Source organism: Aquila chrysaetos, chromosome 6, assembly GCF_900496995.4.
Source record: "Aquila chrysaetos chrysaetos chromosome 6, bAquChr1.4, whole genome shotgun sequence".
Taxonomy (NCBI): Eukaryota; Metazoa; Chordata; class Aves; order Accipitriformes; family Accipitridae; genus Aquila; species Aquila chrysaetos.
The window spans coordinates 7733920-7757031 of record NC_044009.1 but is presented as its reverse complement, the minus strand read 5'-3'; the positions used below and the strand labels follow the sequence as shown (position 1 = coordinate 7757031).

Genomic DNA, 23112 nt, shown 5'->3' with positions numbered 1-23112 from the left:
TTGTGTATAACACTGCGCACTCAGCTGGTCTAAATGGAAGTCAGTGAAGTTGCACTGATTTATAGCAGCAGAGTGTCTGTCCCATTGTATTAAAAACAAATAGGGCCTCCCAGAGGTTTTATGAGAAGAACCTTTATCACAAAATTTCCAGTCCAACAAGGGCATGGACCTCATATTTCTCATACACTTTCCTTGTATGTCCTATGTGAACATCTGATTCTAGCAGAGCTACTACCCAGTGTGTGACCAGTAAAGACAACAAGTGTGCCATTGCTTCGAGCAGCCAGCACCTGTAGCTCTCGTCTGTTCTCAATCTCCCCAGCTAAGGAGGTTTTCTGTTTACTGGGACACCAATTAAATAGATTCTGTTTGGTCAACAATGGAAAATGTTTATAATGATCAGGAGGAGGGTTTGCCAGGGTGTTTTAATCTTTGAGCCACTTTCCTCTAGTGCTTAAGCTGTTTTTAAAAGCTTATAGCTTTTTCTTTTGCAGAGAAAATCTTGATAGTGGGAATCGATGTGCTGCTGATTTGCTGTTAAAGCCCAGCCTATCTCTAGCCAAACAATAGCAGTGGGAAATCTATTCTCCAACATCTCATTCACCTCTGTGAGGTGTGAACATCAAAGCCTGTTCTGAAATGTTTAAATGCAACTCTAACACCATTAAGACTTGGCTGTCTAAGAAGCAAGTGTTCAAGTGGAGAGAAAGCACTTCATAAAATACACTACCTTGCAGCTGCCTTCTGACAGCAGTGAACTCATCCTAATGTCTTTCAGCTTCCAAAAGTCCCATTCATCCTCAGACACAGGGTTTATAAAGAGATAAACAGATAAGTAAACAAGAGGCTTTATTTTTTATTTTATTTTATTTTAACAGAATTTCCTCTGACAACTGAAATAATCAGTGAGAGGCACAGTTTGGAAAAAGTAGCGCGGGAAAACACAACATTTGCAAACAATCATTCAGTATCCGATAGCTATTTCATTCAATGATAATTTTTTTTTATTTGTAAATATTATTAATTTATATTACAGTAAGTGGTAAAGTTGCATCACTGGGCAGTGGGCTTGGAGCTGTGAAACCATGAGTTCAAACCTGGGCTTAGGGTGTCTCAGTGCGAAAGTGGACAGATCTATCCCATTTTTGCTGCCTCCTGCTTCCCCGTCTGGAGTATGAAATCCATTAGCAGTTATGAAACGTTCATACTGTGATGATCATTTAAAGGTAGAGATGGCCTTTTGGTTGAGGAAGTGTTTGTGATGTGATTAATTCTTAGACAGCCACTCAAAGATTAGAAAGAATATTGCAAGAGTGAATTAATCAATGTAAAAATCAAATGTTTCACTGCTAACAATAGTTTGTTTAAAAAAAAAGCGGTTTGCAAAAAAATCCACATACCACACACTGTTTGTTGGAATTCTTCAATAGATTGTTATAAATAGCTAACACCTTCAGGAACTGGGATATGCCAGGAGAAATATAGGCTAAATTCATTGGATAATCTCATTTGTGAAGAGTCATTTGTTCTGCTCCACTAACCTTGTTTAATATTTATCTTAACCATATCACCCACAAGTGACAGAGGCTCAGCGTTTTAGGCACTGAACCAAAGTGTCACTAGATACAGCCGTACTCCTACATGTGCAGATAAAAATCTCAGTGCCTAAAATCTGTGCACTCTCATGGGTTTTTTTTCTTGTTCTGTAAAGAATTATCTCAGTAGCCTCAATGATGCTTGTATGTCTCTGATGCCTGTTTTTCACACTCCTCAGTAACTGGTAGAGGAAGCGTAATCATGACTAAACTGTTGTAGGGACTCCCAGGATCCCATCTCACTGTACCATCTCAACCCTTTCCAGGCTGGGAGGGTTGACTCTCAGCATCATCTGAAAGAAGGCATTCAGATGGAGCAATAACTATCCCTGGTCACTCATCACAGTTGCTGCTAGAATTCCCCTCTAAAAGCCTTCTGCATCTGCCTCCTGGGAAGCCCAGGATTTGCAGCAATTATGACTAGTGTGGACAAGGCAAGTCACTGCAGGGATTTACCCTGGTTCAAAGAAGAACCTGGAGAGGACCTGATCTGGCAGTCACTTCTGTGCAACCTGAGGAGGGACCTCATCTGATTTTGGTGGAATTTTTTTGGTGTGCTTTGGCCACAAATGGCCACATGACTCTTCTCCACCTGGTTTCTGCAACCTCTTGGGCCTGTGAAAGCAAACACATGTTGCATCTCTTCCATTCTGCTGGAGAGCAAAGGCACGACTTGGCTTTTCTGTCCCTGTTTCCATTTATGAGCTCATTTATCCCATCTATCTTTCTCCAACATCAAGTCCTGATTAGGCTGAGCAGGAACACAACAGGCTTTCTTTCCCACAGGAGGCTCTTTTTGACCTTCCTTTCCTCTCCTTGTCTGACAAATTGTGGGAGCTGACCCATATCTCAGCGGCTGCGGGGATAATTCAGTCCAGCCCCATCCTGGCAGGCAGCTGTCTCTGCAGTGCTGCTCTGCTGGTTGAGAACAAGTGGCTGGGACATCTTGGGCTGGCCGTTGGCAGGATTGGGTGCAGGGGTTCAGGTTAAATAAGAACCAGTGCTAACCTTTGCCCCAAACCCAGTCTGGCCGGGAGGATGGGGTCTTCTGAAATCAGCTGGTTCTGCAAGGCAGGCAGTGATGAATTGGAGGTTTCTTAGTCTCACCGTGCCTTCCTCTCCCATCTGTGAAGGGGATGGTGATGGTAATGGATTGAGTGATATTCTGTGGTGAACATCTAGCATTCGGGATCCTTGTAACAGCATACTTGCTTACTGAGCAAGGTACACATGGCACAGTGAGGGACTCTGATCTTACCTGCATCCTGGGCATGACTAGATGTCATGAAGAACCTGCTTGGATATCTTCTTTCAAGTTATTTTCCATGAGGGCATTCGTATATCTATCTGCTTCCCCTCAGTAGAGCTAAGTGGTTTCTATAATGCATTTCCTGTCTACTTAATACATTCTTTGCAAGACGATTCACAGGGACAAAAGTGCGAAATGGCTCTATCAGGTACAAACTGTTGTCTTCCATGGCCTATATTATACTTCCATACCCTTGGAAAGCAGCACGTTTACGCAGCGCAGGATCTCTTTGCTATGCACAGACAAATGATGATGAAGAACTTGTCTTTTTAAGAAAAAGCAGGTTTCTGACGTGCTGTTTTTTCTGCTGTTGAGTTCTTCACGCAGCCCTTTTCCCAAGTGTTGGCTGCGTTTGTCCTAGCATAAAACTCTAGTCGTGCGATCCAGCCCCAGCAGCTTCTAGAACAACACCTCTACAGGCAGACCAGCAGCTTCAAAACTTCCTCTTCTTCTTCCTCTTCTTCCCACCAGTCTGGTTTTAGCAGCCGTAGCCTTCACCCCAGGCTTAACATGGTGTAACAGGATCCTCTGGCAGGGGGAATCTTTAGTGGCTGATAAAACCTTAACTGTTGTGAAATGAAAGCAGGTTCCCTTTGAAGTGCGCCTCGCATTACAGTTAGATGCTCTAGCCTCTATATTTTAACTACCAATAAAATGATTTATAAGCATAAAGGCCTGAGCCACCTTTAAGGCGGGGGAAGGGAAAGAATTGCTAACGTCATTAGCTGGAATGTATCTCTTTTTTTTCTATGGGTTATAAATAAGGGGCAGAATCAACCTGTTTGGGCCATGAAATGTCCCTTCCTCTGCACGGGAAGATAAATCCTATCAATTTCTTTGTGGAAGGTTTCAGTGTATTTGTGGCTGGCTTCTCCAGCCAGGCTCTGTTAGGAAGCACTATGTTTAAGCATGTAGTTGTGAATATCATTTGGTGCATGTGTATTTACTATTATTATCGTTTATTATTTGTTTTGCTATGATGCTTCAGCCAAGACAGAGATCTTGCTGCGCTGGGTATGGTGCTTACTGGCACTTAAAGAGAGCCTCTATCTCAGATGGCTGATTGTTGAAATAAACTAAAATGTAAGAAAATGTGGTTTTTATCCTCAGTTTAGAGGTGGTGATCTGATGCATCTGTTGTAAAAGGACCAAAATTTGTTGGACGCAGCAATGTTTCCACTGACTTAAAATCAGAAAAGCAATAGCTTTCCCGAAGTCACAGAAGGAGCCCGTAGCGTAATTAAGAACTGACTTCTTTCTCTGGTCATAGCCCAGGCATGAAAATTAGCTTTCATTTCTTCCAAGCCCATGCACATTGTAGACTGAAGTATGCAAGACACCCCGAGAACAGCCCCTGCACAGGCCTTTCTGGTTGACTCTACCTGTTTGTAAAAGGATCCAGAGTATCCTTTTATCTCCCTTAAAAAAAAATCAAGTAACTACACACCCTTAACTGGATGTGCAGAAGCAAGATGGGAGGAGTCGTACACATGGGTGTGAATTTTAATTCTGAACAACGGATGCAAGCATGCATGTTGGTGCATGGACAACAGTAACCTCACGTGGTGTAACATAAGACAGCACGAATCTTTTCAAAGTTGTGTTTTGATCATATGTTAGCCAAGCCAACTGACAAACCACACAGAGGAGCTAAGTATTTGTGGGGATGTTGTTGGAGAAACGTGTCCCGTACTAGACCATCTCACTCCACATGCTTCTTCTGAACTTCTAATCCCAAGTGGATTTGCCAGCATCTGGCTCTTGGTTATAAAAAAGGAACTTTCCCACCCTTTGCAATGTCAGGAAAGTGTCAGAAATCACTGGAGTGGCTTTTACATTCTTGGAGTTCAATTTCTCTTTCCCTCTCGATTCCTGGATTCATAGCTGCTGGGTTATGTTTTCCCTTCAGGTACTTGAATTTTAAATGGTATTCTCAGCATTGAGATCTTTTTTTTTTTTGGAGTGGAAGCTCTTCCAACCTGGGACTAGGCCTTTTTCCCTGAAGAGAGAAGGTTTATTTACCTCCTTATGTTCAGGTAACAGAAATATTCAGACTGGTTTTATGTCCTTAACTGTGAAAGTGGAAGCAAATTATATGAGAGGAGGAGCTAAGTTCTGTATCCCTAATTCAAAGCATGAATTACAGATACATGCATGCATGAGAAAAGCACAGGACTGTCCTCTTTGCATGACCAGGGCAAACAAAAGGTTATTTATTCATTTGTTTTGCTCACTGCTCCTAGAAACTGTGCCACAGATTGGACTGTGTAAGAGTTGTAAAGTGCTACAAACCTTAATATTAATCCATTTCTCTCTCCTTAACCCTGTCCTAGATTTTGCTAGCAACTTCTGGTGCCAAAAATGGACACAGAGATTCTGACCTGCATGGACTTTCTTGATCAATGCAGATCGGATGTAAGCTGACCTATTTCTGTCACGCTTTTGGAAGGTTCTAAGGGGTTATGCTACTTCAGCCAGTAGCGCAGTGTAGTAGGAACAGGTCTGTAAAAAGATGCATTTGGTGCCAAGGACCTGACATCAGCACTGTATACATTTCAAGGGGGTTAATTTAGACCAGGTCTTCCAAAGAAAACCAGGCTTTTTTTGTTTTCACTGTACATGGATGTAAATAACAGCGTGAAGTGAAGGACCGCCCGGGACTAGGTCCTTCCTAGGCATCATCAGCAGGTCACACACAGCTATCATTAGCAGTTTTTAATCAAACTGTTTCCACAGCACACTAGTAGGTGAATAACAAGTAGAAAGAGCAATAATAGACTGATCCAGAGAACCTCACAGAAATTTGTGTGTGAAGCTCAGTGTATGCTTGTTTTTGCAGCAAGCACCACTGCAGTGCATGTGGATTGAGGGCCAACACTCCATTAAGTAAGCAGCTCTCAGTGAAAACACGTTGCCTTGTCATGCTGAGTGAATTATACATACCCACAGGTGCCAATAAAAAGGCAAACTAACAAGTGACCATTTGCAGGGGGACTCAGTTTAAAGGCCAAAGATACCCACTTTGAGATTTGGATCATGTCTGAAGTGCAAGGTGCATCGGACTAAGGTTCTGCTATACCTAGGGAAGAGAGTTTTGGTTTGGTTCACAAGATGCGGGGACAGTTTGGACTGCAGTGCCTCAAACCCTTGTAACCCCAGCTTCTGATCTGATGTTGAGCAGCTTGGAAGCCTGATGGAGGATTTTTCCCCCCCGAATGCCTTACACTCTTGATTTTTGCTCCATTTTTTCTTGTTGCTGTGAAATTTAATCATGTTTTCTAGCCCTTTAGGCCTCACAAAGTCCAGCAGCTGCATTCTCATCTGGCTTGAAAGCTTATCCGCATACTTCTGAACCCCAAACAGGGATCGGGCCTGAGAGCCTCTCTGATTAAATGAAGTAAACCAAGCCCAAGAGACAGCTTGAGAAGCCCTTTCCACCATGCAGAAGGGAGATTGCCCATGATAAAACACATCAGGGCAGACAAATGCATTTAGAAAAATCTCCCCTTGAGTCTTACAGGTAAACTAGCCCTGTAGGAAACATGAGCCCAGCTTTGCACATGCATTAATACTGGGTTTATTTTAATGCACAGAGATTTAAATTGGCTGCAGTACAATTCTAGTGCACACTGCAGTGCCTCTTGCAAGGAGAGCATGTCTTAGCATACAGACAACAGTGATTTGCTGCAGTACAGAGAAGCTAAGAAAACCCTGTATTCCCTCCGGTCTGGTTCTATCTATTTAGCTTGTCTAACATAGAAACCATGATGCTAATCTGTCTATTTATCCCTCCTAACAGTGCAGCCGTGTTGCTATTATGGTACTTAATCCTTCAGCATAATTCACATAGTTGTCAGATAACAAGGCAGAATGGCCAGGTGGTAGCAATGCATCTATTTGGTATGGACTCTTTCGGAATACACAAGCTAAATTATTTCTCTTCATCTCACCCTACTGCTGATAGCACCCTCCCACGCTCTTAGTAGTATCTTTAACAATTTTAAATGCATGTATCTTCACCCAGGAGACAGGGCGGTAGTAGTATTGTCATTTGGGAGAAAGAAAACTGAGAAACGGAGACGAATACTTACAAAGTCTGTGTCAGGCAGCGACCTGAACCTGGTTTTGGCCAGTGCTGTAATTCAGGATGTGTTTCCATCAGCAAGCCAGGTGAGATGGGACAGCAGTTCAGAGTGAGTCACATGTGGTCTTCCCTTTCCCCATCAGGTGTGGTTCAGCAACCGAAGAGCGAGATGGCGCAAACAGGCGGGAGCGAACCAACTTGCAGCTTTCAATCACCTGCTGCCGGGCGGCTTCCCACCGACAGGAATGCCGACTCTCCCCCCGTACCAGCTGCCGGACTCCACCTACCCAACAACCACCATTTCCCAAGGTGAGCACCCGTTTGCCTGTGCTCCTTCTCTTCTCTTGCCCTACATCAACCCATCGTCCTTTCCCTTTCTGGTTCATGACATCCCACTAAGGCTCTTGTAATACATAGGTGGTTTCCTTCAGTTGGGAAGACCAGGTTTTTCCTCAAGTCAGTGGAAACTCCACAGTTTTCTCCTCTGTCTCATGGTACTTTCTCCTGTGACAATGTGTCTCATGACTGTAGTTCTTCTGCTGAGCTTTGAAATTGTGAGCACATCACTATAGAGTGAGTATCATATAGGCGATCCCTCGTTCTGGATAAAACTCCATACTGGGGTTCAGTGGAAGGAGTATTGCTAATTCCAGTTGGCTCTGGCCTTGGCCTTTACAAAGGAATTTATGGCCTCTGCCTGGGGGAAAGTTAAGAGAAATTTCAGATATTTCGTCCCAGGTTTGCATATTTTGTACTGTGCATAAACTGTCTCATGGTATGCTTGTGTTCACATGGACCACAGAGATGGTGGGACCCAGAAGCTGAGCTCAGGATATCGCCAAACTATCGATCCACACTTTGCACAGTCCCAGCTGTAACACCCCACGACTGTTTACCTCTAAATGCTCTCTCCACAGATGGGGGAAGCACTGTACACAGACCCCAGCCGCTGCCGCCATCCACCATGCACCAGGGAGGGCTTGCCGCAGCTGCTGCTGCTGACACTGGCTCTGCCTATGGGGCCCGACACAGCTTCTCCAGCTACTCGGACAGTTTCATGAATGCTGCAGCTCCTGCCAACCACATGAATCCTGTCAGCAATGGCCTCTCTCCACAGGTATGTGACCCGCTTCCATTCTCTTTGGCTGAGAGTATTTGGCTGGTCCAGATCCTCTGAGAGCAGGGCAAGCTTCAGGCTATCACAGTGTATTATGGTTAACAAGGGAGTTATTGTTATTGTCACGAATTCTTAGAGGCAGCCTAGTTAAAGCAATTAGTTAATTTGTGTATCAGCAGTATCTCTATCCTGAGCTCAGCACTGTACTGCCAGAGCATTTGTATCCTGTTAGTTCCCATATTCAGCTTAGCACACTGTAACTGCAAACACCAGTACCCAGAGCATTGGTGTTTGTCTTCTCAGCCCTCCAAAAAAATTCCAGTGCAGGTGTGGGCCCTTCAATTGTGGATTTTAGCCTGATAACACCACACTTAAATTTTTTAGGTACTTTTTGCAGCCTCACTTCAGAAGTAGTCCATGATTTGTGAGCGACTGATCTAGAGATTAGCTGAGGCCAGCTTGTCTGAGTCTGGTTGGAACATGAAAGTGCCATGGATCTGAGCTTCCACAGAACACAGGGATGTAGACCTGGGATTTATATTTGAGAAACTAATTGTCATGTAAACAATTCTGCTAATGCTTTCCACAAGGTCAGAATAAGAGGTGTATGTAAGCTTTAAGAGAGCAAAGATACATTTCACACGCATCTGTTTGTGTAGAAGAGTAGAGCACGTGTATTTTAAGTTTACCAGGCAAGAGCCACGGCCTCCCCATGTAATACACTGTTGATTTTAAAATCCCTGACTGAGCTCAGAATAGAGCACCCGTGACCTGACTCTGGGATCTGTGCTCCAAGACTCAGCGCAGCTGCCTTCCAAAGGGCCCCAGACCAGGCTTGACCAGATTGCTGCCAGTTGTGTGCATGGCTTTTCAGTGCTGCATGTGACAGAGAAGCAAGCCTCAGCAGTGTAGAGAGGTTAAAGCCTCCATCATCAGCGGGTCTAGAGACAGCAGAGCTTGTGCTATGTGTGTGTTATGGGAGCAGATTTATGTTCTCAGCTGGTGAGCTCCACTGAAGTCAGTGGAGATGCCAGGATGCACGCCACCTGAGAATACAGCCTACTCTCTCTGTTGCTATCCTGGGATAAGAATTCTAATTTTCTGTCACCTCATTAGATAGAGCCTTTAACCTTCTCTTTGGTTTACTTGATGTAATCTGTTTTCCAAATGCACATTTGATTTTAAGTGGAACAAGGCACATACGGTATGCTGAGAATTAGCAGCAAGGACTTGCATTCATGTGGTGCCTGCCATCCTGGAGGGGTACCAAATATGTTTTACTTTTGGTCTCAGTCACTTGTGAAATATGGAGACATACGAAGTGTACTTATAGCAGTTTTTTCAGAGTGGCCCATAACACTATTTAAGACAGGAAGTGCAAAATAATTTGAAACTACAGGGAGAAATTAGGTAGGCATCTGAAATGAAAAGGCTACAACTGTTTAGAGAGGAGTCCAATAAATGGGGACATCAGAGAGATATATAGATTTTAAGGTCCAATACCTTGTGATCTCTCTTGTGTGAAAACAAACATTGTGTGTCAATGGAAAGAGGGAAATTTTGCAGCTTCTCTGAAATGGTATAAAAATCCCACTTCTAGCTTTGAATGGTCATAAGATAGAAAATGTAAAAGTGTGACTGGTGTGAGGCTGAATATTGCCTCAAACAGTGTAATTTGTGGGGGAAATAAGGAGACATCTTTCTGACAAGAGATTTCTAATAGCACTGGGCTTGGGAGATGAGCATATAGTGTGGAATTCAAAGGCAGACTGCAGGTTAGATGGTCCAGGGCACGTGATTAATTCAGATTATCACAAGTGCAATTTAGCACCATAGAATAAGTTAAGGATGAGATCCACGTGATAAGCTGCACAAGCACTAGACATATACAAGTCCATCATGCAATTTCCATTTCTGTACCTTCATCATCTACTTACTAGTCCCGCTCACTAAATCAGAGGCTCATTGAAATGACCAGACCAATGCTTTTTCTATGCTTATCCCTATCCCAAATTACCCTGCCCTCAGGCTCAGGCTGGGGGAAGATAGAGTCCTGAGCCAATAAGCCCTTTGTATGGGAAAGAGAGGATACATTATCTGGCAGTCTTGAAGAAAAGAGAGCTTTGCACCCCCAAGAAGGGGAGATTCCCATTTTCCTAATGCTTTTAATCATGTGAGGGCCAAGATATCAGCATATAAATTCTTCTATTTCTTTTGTGCATAGAAAGGCTAACTCAGGTTATTTTATGACTGCTTTATATTTAGTTATCTTGCTACCTTCCTGCCTTTCTAAGCCCTCTGCTGTTCCTAGTGGAAGGATGCAAGAAATACTCCTAATGGCATGAATGAGAACTCTTAGAAGTGTCCTCTTTTATGCAGTGGGGTGGGTAAAAGTTTTGTGAGGTCTCAATATGGGATGCTCTGTATAACTTATCTGTGCATAATTCAGCCATTCTACGGCATAACAGGTAAAACCCATTGCACCTCAACATTCTCATCCTCCTGTCCAGCTATTTGTGGTATCTGGTTGCTCTCTGCAGGGGTAAATATCAACTACAGGGAAGGAGGGAGTTCAGGAGGTAGAAAAAAATTGGGGAACTTAAAATGATGGCAATTTGTCTGAGCTGCAAACAGACAGTTCTCTGGTTTCATCCCTTAGCAGCAGCAGGAGGGAGATTTCTTTGCAGTTTAGACAAGGAGGTGGGGGCCAGCCTGGCCGAGAGCTCCCAGCATTTGCTGCCGCTCGGCACGCTATCCAGTTACCCCAGGATTGGGTGTCCCCGCCAGAATCCACTAGACGGGCTTGGTGCTGGCAGCTGAAATTCTAGAGGGGAAGCATGGCATTTCCATTCTCACAACAGAGAAAAGGGGATTACGTTTGGCCACTGTGGGCTCAGTCCCCCCATGCACACACGCACTTTAGTCCTCCCCCTCTTGACAGAAAGAGCAGACGCTGCTGAAAGTTTTACCCGGACTTCACATGGGAAATGGCCATGTTTCTTGCTTGTTTTCCAGCCTGTAGCACACAAAGCCTTGTGCCTGACCAGCTCAGCTTCTGGATCCCTAAAGCATTTCCCATGCAGTTTCCCCGGTGTAGAGGCCATTCTGCCTCTATTCGAGACCTGAGACTGCCGAAGAGTGGGAGGTCAGCTGGGAATTTTTGTCTTCAGTTACTTCATCCCATGATGATGTTTTTTGTGACGCTTCCTACAAGAGCACGGACTTGGTTGTACAAAGGGTAGTCCCACATGATTAAACCACTACCTAGCATGATCTCTCATGTCATACTCCTTCCTAGACCTTAGTGAGAGACCTCAGGGTAACCCGAGCAGTGATTTGTGATGGTTTCGTGCTGGGACAGCCTTTGTCAGAGAGAGATTTTGCTCTGAGTGTTGCCTGTTTGAGAAAGTGAAGTTCACAGGCTGGCCAGCTGCAGCCAGATGAGTCACCTTGCATCTGTCAGGATGCACTGGGTGGCTGCAGCAGTCATGGATTATCAGAAAATAGCTCAGTACCGGGGAGCCAGAATGTGCAGCAGCAAGGTCCCCATCGCTCCCCAAAGGTTGCGTGGGTCAGCAGCAGCTGTCACAGATTCAGCTGGGCTGACTCAGTGGCTCATAACTGCCTCTGGGCTGGCATTAATGTCTGTGCCAAAACTTAGCAAAGATATAGAGACCTGAAGCAACGTTAAATATGAAGAGTGAGTAACCAGTTAGCAGTCGTAGTGTGTGTGATTTCTGGCCCTGGAGCTTCTGTCTCATCATTTCTCACAAGAGTGGGTTGTAAACCAAATGTGTGTGTGTGTGTGTGGGATTTCATAAATACATTGTAAATACTTCCAACTCATTTTCGTCCCACAGAGGAATCATTTCCCATTTATTTGAGAATACCTATCAACCTCAACTAGAACAAGGCCAGGCACCAAGACAGCCAGGTCATGCTTTGCATCCATCTCTTTCGAAGTTCAGACCTGTGCTAAGTAGTGCCCCTCACTGTGCCTGGGATAAGGCTTGTGACAAATAGCTCAATATAATGGTAAATTCAGTATTAAGTCCAGTTATGTCCTGATCAGCATCTGACAGTCCTTCAGAAACGTGTGTGCTGCAGTGTGGGCTGAGGTGGGAAGAAATTAAATGAATTAAGCAGTACATTACAAGTCAACATAAAGAGACCTTCCTAGATTTCCTGGGTGCTTTTCAAACAGCAAAGAAGTAGGGCTATACTGTATTCTGGGCTGCTTTCGTCTCTAGCACATCTCTTCTGCTTTCTAAATTGTCTTCATGTTTTTTAGGAGGATTGGGTCCACTGCTTTGCCTCCTAAAATTTCTGCTGCCCTTTTAGATCCAGGCCTCTGTCTTAAATGTGTCTGACCATTCACTGTAGCATGTTGGGGTCTTGCAAGGGGTTATTCAAAAGCAAAAGATCATTAGTTTGTTGCAGATGGCCTCTGTTAGCTGGAGAACTTATTAAGGTATAGTTAAGAGTCAGGTGTTTCCTATACTTTCATAAGATGTTATTTCTGAGACCTTTGAATCTTTTAACAAGCCCACAGGATCACCCAGAGATTAAGACAATTCCAGAAATATGAAGAGCCAAGAGAAACTTGTTCACCATCTCATATTTGTTGCTTTAATTTTCTCAGGGCTTTCGGTGGCTTTTTTGCTCCATGAGCAAATTCATTCCCAGTGTAATGGCAGTATCTGAAGGTTGGATTCAGATTTTACAATTTTTGGTTTATCACCATTTTTTGATAGTATTCCTGGAGGGCCACTTGAGGCACAGGTCAGGCTCTGCCCAGAAATTTACACTCTAAACTCAGGGACCTTTTTAGTCTGCACAACCATAGCACAGTTTTGTTTTTCCTGACATTGTCCCAGGGCTCCATTCTCTTCCACCATCCAGGATAATGTTTTCCTCAGCCTCACTGGGGTGGGATTAGAGATCATCTGAATCCCTGTCAGGAGCACACTGATCCTGGCAGAAGCATGAGAAGAGCCAGCTGAGCCCTTTTTTGGGGGGGAAACCTGGCAATTGGGAAGGACATGATGTTAGCTGGTGAGAGGGGAGCAGGCATCGCGGTGTCTGGCTCCAGTGAGACAGCACTCCTTCCTTCAGTGACATGGATCCCTTCTGTCTGGTTCCTTTTTTTTTTCTTTTTCTTTTTTTTTTTTTTTTTTTTTTTTTTTTTTTTTGTCGGAGACACTGTGCCTATAATAAGCATTCAAAATGAGTCTTGCTGGGCCAGGAGAAGGGGAGGGGAAGAAAGAGGGGGAGGAGAGGGTGAGATTTGGGGGGGGGAGGGGGAAAGGGAGGAGGGGGTTTAAATAGCAAAGAATTAGGAAAAAAAAATCTGATGCAAATCACTAGTAGAGAGAAAATTATGTGCAATTACCCAAGCGATACTGGGCAGCCGTGCCCACCCCAACCAACAAGATCTCATTAACAAGCAGAAAATAAGATTGAAATGGTGTGTAAAAGAGCTGAAAAATGAATTTGAATGCTGCATTTGTCCACAATTACCCCCTCGTTCACACATATTTTATTGCAATTTTTTTATTATTCTTAATCTTTCCATCCCTCAAAGCAGATTGGGAACATCCTGGCATTACAGTTGCTGAGGGAGGAAGCATTAAGGATTCCCCGTTTCCCTGAAAGGAGACCCTTCTCTCACTCGAATTTTAAAGGGTTGGTTTTGGACGGATAAGGATTCATTTCTCCGGCTTATCGTAGTGTAGGAACATGTTCTTCTCATATTCTTTAACCTCTGATGCTCCTGGGTGCCACCCCACACAAGGGTTTTTCTTTAACCTTGCCTCCTGGGTTCCTCTACCTCCTTTTTCTATCACTCCTTCCCCTTTCTCCTACCCTCCTTTTCCACTCCAGTTTTTTTTCCATGTGGTCTCTGCCCTCTTCTCCCACAAACTGCCTCCTCTGCATTCCTCCTGCAGAGCCCCATCTCTCTAGAGGACCATGATTCCCTCAAACAAAGTGTCTGCCCTTCAGAAAGTGGCTGCTGTCCCTTTTCTGATTTGCAATTCTTCCTTGCACCCTGTTTCTTTCTCAGTGAGCGGTCTTCAGCCTCCCCATGACCTTGTGGCAGATTGCACGCAGGATTTTTGGAGAAGGAGGTGAACACGTGCTAAAATCCATGTCCTTTTTTTGCCAGGGGGATGGAAAAGGGGGAATGGGAGCTCCAGGTTTCTCTCTGGGAGAAACTGGCTTTGCTGAGACTGTTGGCGTTTTCCCTTGCTCGGTGTCAAATGCAGCTCTGTCTCTCTAAACTTTTAACCTATGTGTCCCAGGAAAGCTGGTAGTTTTTCCACTAAAGTTTCTTGCTTTCTTTTTTTTTTTTTTTTTTTTATTTAACCAAACAAAGCCCATCTGCTCTTGTCAATTAGACGCCTCTGCTCCCAGCAACGGGAAAAGGGGAGAATGGAACATTTTTCTCATGTGAAAATAGATACGTATTTATTTGCCTGATTCCTAATGACTGCAAGCGAAGGAGTAGGGTGGGAAGGGAGAAATTCATATCTGAGGGGCCAATTCACTTTCTGTCAGTCTTGAGGTTTCATGAGTTTCCTTGATTGATTTGGATGCTCTGGTCCCATTGAAAACTGATTAGAAACAAATAAGGCAGTGTCTTATTACCTTAACTCTAACTCTCATGCTCTGGGTGGCACTGATTGCATTTATTCCTATGTGATTTCCACTCTAGACATTGTTCTCTGTGTGTATTACTGAGATATTAAAATATTAGAAACACTGAAGGATTTCAGAGCAAACAGTTGATTCCTGAACCTTGAATTCGATAGGAGCTTTGTCATTACCTTCGGTGGGTCCAGGATCAGCCCCTGTGGCACTGCACTATTTGTAAACTCAAGTATCAGAAGTAGACAAATTGGGGAGAAAGGGGAATAAGGAGAAAATAGGAGAAGAAATACAGGAAAAAACCCTGAGGAGAATGACAAGACCAATGACAGCAGGAAGAAGAAATACAGGGAGGTGTGAAAGCGTCTGATAAGCCCCCAGACGTCGGAGCAGGGAGCACATATTTAAGACACCCAGGGCTAAGACACGGAAATCTGTACCCATAAATCTTTAAATATCCCTTCCCACCCAGACCCCACTACCCGCTTACAGAGTGGTGGGAGCAAAGCCGAAGCAGGGTGGGTGGAACAGGCATTGCAGGGGCTGTAATTCCTGCTGAAATCCGGACAGGACTGGTGGGGCTTTCAGCTCTGCTGAAACACCTCTCCTCTGGGTCCTGTCTCTTTTCCACACTAGGGAGGGTAAGAGGGACTTGGCTGGGAGACACAGACTTGGAGAATTCTAATGCAGGATTTGCCCTGCTTTATGATTAATAAGGGAACTCGAGACAAGCCAGGCAGGGCAGATAGAGAAAATGAGAGATTAGCAATTAATACAGCATCCAGCCTGGTGACGGGCATTTCCGAGCGACCTCTGGCATTCAGAGGCGAGTGTTTCACCGCGTGGCTCGAAGAGCTGCAATAACCCAGGGACTGGGGAGCTGGTACTGAGCTGCAAGAGGAATCAAGGGACTGCGGTGGGGAAAGGCAGCCCTGGAATGAGGGATGTGTGATAGAGGGGAAGCTTAAAAGGGAGGAATGCAGTAAAAGGAATAATTATGATTCAGAGGCAGGGGCATGCACGCGTGCTCTCACACGCCTGTGTGCACAAGGGCATTGGTGTTCTGCGTGCACATTCTGTATGCGCACACCAGTGTGTGTGCCCGTGCGTTGTGTGTGCCTGTTAAAATCTAGCTATGGTGTAACAGCTGTGCTCCAGCTGTGCCCTGGCTGTGAAAAGCCATCTATGATAGGAAAAATCTACAGCAATGTACTTTGCAGTGAATCAGGCACTGATCCCAACCTGCCCCCCTCTTTTTTTACCACAAAGAGGGGTTGTGGAAAGTGTATTAACTTCAGCGGGTATGACAAAACAGCAGAGATACTGTGCTGGGAGAGGAGGTGGGACAGTGTATTGCGGGTATATGTGGGTCCATTGCTTTCCTTGTGAGCCTCAAGCCTGCCCCAGCTCAGGAAACACTATGCTGAAGATGGACACGGGATTGTGCGTTGCTCACATAGTTCCATGTTAGGGGGATATGGCGTGACCTCCAGCTTTCCCAGAGCTGATGGATGCGTTTTGAAAGGGGTCATTATTCAGTATGGTTTCTTTTCTGTTTGCTTCACCATCTACGTGTGCTAACAATGCAGGAAGCTTGCATTGCTCCCACCCAAAAGCCAGCCAGCTGCTGGGATCACTGACGGATGGGTTGCAGTGTCTTGGGGCAAAGGTTGCAAGCAGGACGTTTGGGGCTGACAGGACAGGGAGGACTTTGGGGGCTGTATCTGTCTCTGGAGCATCCTGGAGGGCTGCTAAGAAGAGCTGTTAGGTCCCAAAGCATCAGGAGGGGCTTATGGGGGAGACATACTCTAAAGGGATGCTGTGCCGGTCTTTCGTGTGAGATGGAAGGTAGTTTGGATATTGCATCAGCTTGCAGTGCATTCATCTTGCCATCTCTCTTGATGCACTGCATACGGAGGGGGGAGCAGTACAGGGCTGTGCAATACGTGCTTTAGCAGTTTGGGGTTATAGGGCTGTGCAGGGTCTTCTGTAGTGTATGGGGAGCGCAGGAAGTGCAGAGGAGGGGAGATATAGCTGTGTGTGCAAAAGATAAATAATGGGGGGCTATCAGGTTGTGGGGTGCATGCCACATGGGGGTTTCCACCTCGCACAGTGGTAGACGTGAGGGAAAATGGTTTGAGTGCAGCAAGGCCTCCTGCTGCAAGATGCTGCTTCTTGCCTCCATCAGACAGGCGTGCACGAGATCAATTTACAGCGGGGGCTGAAGATCAGAAATCCTAGCGGGGTCTGGGGTGTGTGAGTAGTAAATTGATCAAAGGTGCAGAGGGTCTTAGCTCGCTGCAGTAAGCTGGAGTCAGCCCTTAAGCCTATCCAGTTTGGAGATGAGGGGGATCTTATTTCAGGGAATAAGTACCTGAAAGGGAATCGTGAGCCACACAGGGGAAAGGGTGGGGAGCTGCTTGCCAAGCAGATATAGGAAAATCACAGGGACTGGCTTAAGAGATTGAAGGGAAGGAGGCAAGGCTGACACCGAGGGGGTTGTTTTGGGGTAGGAATTCACCCACCAAGGCAGTGCAGAGCTGAAACAGGGATGTCCGAGCGGCCCATGCAGGTGGGAGCTCTCACCACGACTCTAGCTTCAGTGCAAAGCTTGGTCTGGGACCCACCAATGCACCGGGCCAAGCCTGGGTTGAGGCAGGCCCTGTGGGGAGCTCACCTGTTAGTCTGGGGGAAATGTCTGTGCTGCTGCATGCCCCACACCTCCCTCTGGCTGCCCTTTTGGAGGGACACTGGCAGGGGGATGCTCCCAACAGGGAAGAGGGAAAGCAAAGGCTGCTGTTGTCTGTCTTTCCCCTGAAATCCAGAGCGGCAGAGAGTCCCTCACAGCCTCCTCTCTCTCTGTGTCTCTCCCAGCTTTTCTTCTCCCTCTCCCTTCCCTTCTTCCTCCCTCTCCTCTCTCCTTCCATTTGATGTGGAGGAGAGCTGTCTGCCACTCGCGCGTCTGTACCGAGAAGGGATCAGAAGTTTCAGCGAGCGCTCGGCGCCTCTCCTTTGATCCATGTCCTGAGGCCTGCTTGACAGCGAAAAAAAGCATGGAGACAAAACGACTCAGTCAAAGTGATTCCTGACAACTGTCTCCATGAGATAAGGAAGCTCTCTGTGTCTTGGGTTCTTTTTTTTTTTTTTTTAATACCGCCTCTCCGTTTCCATAAGAAGCGGAGTCACTTTAAACCAGAAGAGCCAGCCAACAGCCAAGCTGCACAGAGAACAGCCGAGCAGAGAGCGCCTGGCTGAGCTTTATCATGTTTCCTGTCTCCCTTTCCACCACCACCCCCCTTTTTTTAAAAAAAAACAAAACTCTTTTTCCCATTTTTCTTTCCCTCCTTTCTACATGCTGCGTTACCCTGCCGCCTTACCCCAATGCCGCCTCTAATTATGCAGTTGCAGAGAAAGCCCAGCGCATTTGCAGGTGGCTGGGACATTATTCAGCTCAATCCCAACCACAGGGAAATGCCTGCCTTCCCTGCAAGGGGCTGGGGGGGAGAGAGAAAGCCCCGTACTTTATCTGACAATAACCAATCCTTTTAGGCATCGGCAGCAGGCCTCATTAATAGCAAGGCATTATGCACTGCTGGCCACTTAAGTGGTCCTTAGAGCTGTTCCCCTGTTGCTGAGGCCCAGATTTTTTTATTATTGTTTTATTTTTCTTACCTAGGTCATGTCACACAGGGAAGTGTCCCCCCTTTCCCTTCTCGCCTCCAGGTTGCTTGCAGGAATGAGTTTGCAAGGGCTCAGCGACACTAATCCTCACTGGAGGATGCAGGACTTGGTGTGCATGTTGGCACATGGGGGAGCAGGATACACACCTTGGAATGGGACTGTCATGGGGGTCCCCAAACACACAGGCTCCCTCCAGGACAAACGCGATGCAAAAGGGACAGGGAGGTGGCCTCATAGACCGTGATGCTGAGGGCAACCTGGCTTGGACACACGAGACAGGACCACTTAATCCAGATGAGGAGCTGGGGGAAAGCAGACATGGCATGGCTCACTGTGCTCCTGCACTTCCCCATCCTCAGCTTTGTAAAGCTGGAGGGGACTTGGGGTCTGCCTGAGGTGACAAAGCTTGGCTTAGAAGTGGGCCTAGAGAGGGGTAGGTGGCTTAGTGATCCCTGGCAGGATGACGGACCAGTCTTGAGCTCCATCTGGCTCAGGTGATGGGGACAGGGATCAGAGTTCATCCCAGCGATGCAGAGCCTCTTTGCCAGGAAGTTCCTCTTCCCCTCTGCTCGCCGTAATTAGGCTATTGTTGTAGCGTCTGCTCCGAAGTCAAACTCCATTAGCATGCAGGATGGGGGGTGGAGGGGAGCGAAGGGGGACGCACGGAGAGAGAGATTCCCTTCCCCCCAGAACTGCGCTGTGCTGCACTGATAAACAGTAAATATCGGGGAACAGGATTTCCACATTATCTGAGCGCGGCAGAAAATCAAAATTTCAGTCTAAATCCGAGGAGACGAGGCTCATAAGCTCCTCCAGCTGATACAGACGCCGAGCCCAGCCAGCAAGGCTCAGGAGGCACAAAATAACATTTTTTCGTTCAAAAAAAAAATAGAGAGAGAGAAGAAAAGAAAGAAGAAGAATGAACAAGAGGGGAAAAGCAAGAAATATTTGGGGGCTGCCTGCAAGAAGGGGAGAAGAAGAGGTGGTACAAAGCAGAGCATTGTCTGATATTGCAACCCTTTTCTGATGAGGAAATAAATAGCCGGCTGTATTGGGGAGGGGGTTGGACACTGCCCATCCAATGAACTTCCCAATCGGTGGCTCTGGCTCAGCAGAGTGTTGCTTGGGGATCGACCTGTAGGACACTAACAGCTGCTGGAGGATGATGGCAAACCTTTAATTAGTGATTAGAGTGCGCAGCTGAGCACAAATCCAGCCCTGAATTAGGAGCCACATGGGGTCTCCCCGACCCTAAAAGCCAACACCAGATTCAGCAGCTCTGTCAGGAGCATGGGTCTGCCAGCTCTAATGAAGTTCTGGGCCACGCATGCTGCTAATAGCACCTCCGTGCCTTGCTCCAGCCCAGCAGACAGCGCAGGAGCCACCCCGAGGGGGCACCAACTCCTGCCATGGGATTCGCATGCTGCAGTGAGAAAGAGGCAATGCCGAAGCTGCTTGGGAACCACTTCTCGAGGGAGCACAGGGCTCCCTAAAAATGAGCAGCAGTGGTGAGAGCAGGTCCGCGATGCAGGAGAGCTGGGCTGGAGGTGTCACTAGTATTGCAGTGCAAAAAAGGGATGTGGTTCTGCCTGCTTCTAAAGGAATTTGCTACATCTTGGTTCATGGCGTGGTTTCACGGTGCTTTCTGCTCTTCCAGGGAGCAAGGTGGTTTCAGTGCCTGATAGGGTGGGTATTCCTAAGGTGTTCAGTTTAGCTACGTGCTGTGTCCCAGACATTTTTGTGTCTTTGGCTGGATCTGTGCTCTGTTTCCTGATCTTCCCTACGTAAGAGACTCCATAAAAGCACTGCTTGCTGCAGAATCCTTAGCTCCAGGTTTTTAGCCCAAGGGAATGTGGTTCAGCCACATTTCTGTACAGCATCAGAGGCTTTGAGCTCTCTCTGGGGCTTTTAGTCGTTGCTGCTTGGAGCAATGAAGAAGAAAAAGCAGGGACTAGTTGCAAAAAATGTTTTCTTGGTTTCTGTAGCAGCCGCTTCTGTCCTCCTGCTCCCATCCCTAGGCCAGAGGCTCATTATAACTCAGAAAGCAAATAAATTCCTCACTCTGAGCAGCTCACTTAGCCTCAGTCTCCGCCCAGCTCCTGTGAATGTCCATTCCCCTTTCCCTACCTCATTTCTATGCCCATCTATAAAGTGGCATCTTTCATGCAAAGAGTTTCAGGGTCTATGTTCCAGCTCCAGCAGGTTTCTAGTATAAACTCTGTCCGTACCATATAGATCGAGGGGACATTGGTGGAACTGAACCCCCAGTATTTAAGTTTCTCGCAGATGAGACTTAAGGCTCTCAGTAACTTCAATGTTGAGCGACTTTTGCTGCCAAGGGAAGGAGGTGTTTTTATTTCAGATGAGGAGGAAGGAGGTGTAACAGATGCCTGTTGGAAACATCAGAGTCTTTTGTACTGGCAAACTGACTTGCACTTGTTAAAGTATGGGAACTTAGAGGATGCTGCTGCTGGCGTAGGATGTCCCAACCCCTTTGCACTGTTGGCTCAGATATTGTTCTGCACTGTTCTCTCTTCTCTTTGGTATTGGGGCAGGTGTAGAGGGCTGGTTTTCCTGAAGTATTTGTCCCTTCCATTCTCGCAGGTGTTTACACACACCCCAGAAGTCATAAAACTGAAAATCAGAAAGTCAGAACTAAGGTGGCATCTTTCTGTTCACATCATCTGGGTCTGAGGTCAAGGCTACCAGAGTGGCCAAGCCATTTTACATTAGCTTAGAATCTGTTCATGCATTTTAAAGAACAAGTGCCCCACATCTCTTTAAAAATTAAGATCTTAATCCTGTACCTTAAGATTGGTATTTCAAAATCCCTTGGCATGCATGCAGGGCTTTCTTCTGCTGTTTAGCAGAGTTAGCATTGCCTTAGGTTTCACTGTTTGAATGGTCATCAGCACAGAGTTTTGGCCTCCATTAACTACAAGAAAGGCTGATTTAACACTGAAATATGTGCTGGACTGCTAATTAGCACGCGCTGATGTATCAAGTGTATCTCACCCAACACAAACCTCATCTGGGGATATATAGAAAGTCACGGGGATATTTGACTCTCAATATCTCCAGTATCTTTTACTATCCAGCCTCTTTTACCTACAGCACTGAGCCTCAGACAGCTCTTCCTCTTGGCCTGTTGACCAACACATTGTGTGCTCTGTTTTTTCCCATTGCGTCCACATCATTACACCGGCTCTCCAGCTACATTCTCCCAGCCATGCCAGAAGATTGCCAGTCCCCCCATCAACCCCACCAGCTATGGCCTCTTCTTCCTTCCCCCATGGCTCATAACCCAGCTCCTGTGTCTCTCCTTGCCTGCTCCCCTTGCTTTATTTCACCTGGGGTATCAGAGCTGTGGTCCCTGCAAGAGGGTTTCTCAAACCACTTGAGCTGCAGGCTTGTCTGGAGGGCGAGAGGTCAAGCACTAGCAAGTGTTTCTGTTTAGTTCCAGATACCAGCCTGACAGGTGGGTGCCTCTTGATTAATTCCCAGCTCCCCTAAATGCTCCTGTCGTCATGTGCTGTGGTCCCGTTCAAGCATAGGCAAAGTTAGGGGGAAAAAAGAATATTGGAATGCGTTAGGTTCTCTCCATTCAGGCTCTTGCAATGGAACTGTGGCTTGAAACAGTTGCAGATCTTCACCTCCAGCACTCATCATGCTGACAGTACTTGCAAGTAAAGATGCGTGCTTAGAAAGTACAGCCAGAAACCTTCAAAGCCCCCAGTTGTCCCAGCTTGCCTGCTATGGTGCAGTTCTGAACCCACCATGTCTTCTTACTAATCTACAGTGATGCAAATGTCTAGCTGAGGTTGTTACGGTCCAGGAAAATAAGGATTTGGGATCAAGGGAGCATCCTCATCATCTGAGGTGACTTGAGCCTTTGGAGGTGGGCTCTGACGAGGTTTGTGAGCTCTGTGTGGTGCAAGGTCTGGCTGCTGCTAAGAGCGTCAGTCAGCTTGTGTTGGATCCTGACTAGTAACAGCTATGGCAGCATGATTTTGATAATCTTGAAGGTAGCATAGTCAGGCTGTGGTGATTCTCCCTTTCAGACTGTCGTCATTTAAAGGTAACAAAGAGAGAATATCACCCCAAATTCATTCCTCTTAACTAACGCGCTTCCATTAGGGGCTCAGTCATCTTACAAGCTCTATATGATGAGTGTAGAGAGGCAGGGATCTTCAGAAAATTAATCAGACCTCCGAAACACTGAATCACTCTCTGTTGACACCACAGACTATGGAGAGACTTATTTTGTCTTTATTGGAACAAGTCTTTTGCTAGAGTCCAAGTCTAAGGAGTTCTCTTTCCTTCTTTCTCATTCCCTCTTTCACATGCTCTGGTTTATAGTGGTGTCCAGAAATGCTAGAAATCTCGCCAGAACATCTCTGCACACATCCACACTGGAGAAATTCCCAAGGTTTACATAGCTGAGTGAATTTCAGAGAGTAGGTAAATCCCATTTACCTAGTTAATGCTCTGCGAGGTCCTGCCAAAGGTTTCAGTGGAAGAGCTCAAGAGAGGGAAGGTGGTTTAATGTTTGGGGCAGCAGAGAATTGGAAGTCACGAGACTCATGTCCCCTGCTGCTAACTTGGTTGCCCAACCCTGGCAAACTACTTACTCTTGTCTGCAGTGGTTTCCCCATCCATGTAACAGGGAGAGTTAGCA

At 46.2% G+C, this 23112-nt stretch overlaps 1 protein-coding gene across 4 annotated transcripts in view; it reads left to right on the top strand.

The window, feature by feature from the left end:
- PAX7 (paired box 7) overlaps positions 1-23112 on the top strand; it is a 102038-nt gene that overhangs the window by 57040 nt on the left and 21886 nt on the right. For all 4 annotated transcript variants that reach the window (XM_030018021.1, XM_030018022.1, XM_030018019.1 and 1 more), the window contains exons 6-7: positions 7132-7297; positions 7906-8105. In XM_030018021.1, the coding sequence (XP_029873881.1) occupies positions 7132-7297; positions 7906-8105 (366 nt within the window). The remainder of the gene's footprint in view (positions 1-7131; positions 7298-7905; positions 8106-23112) is intronic.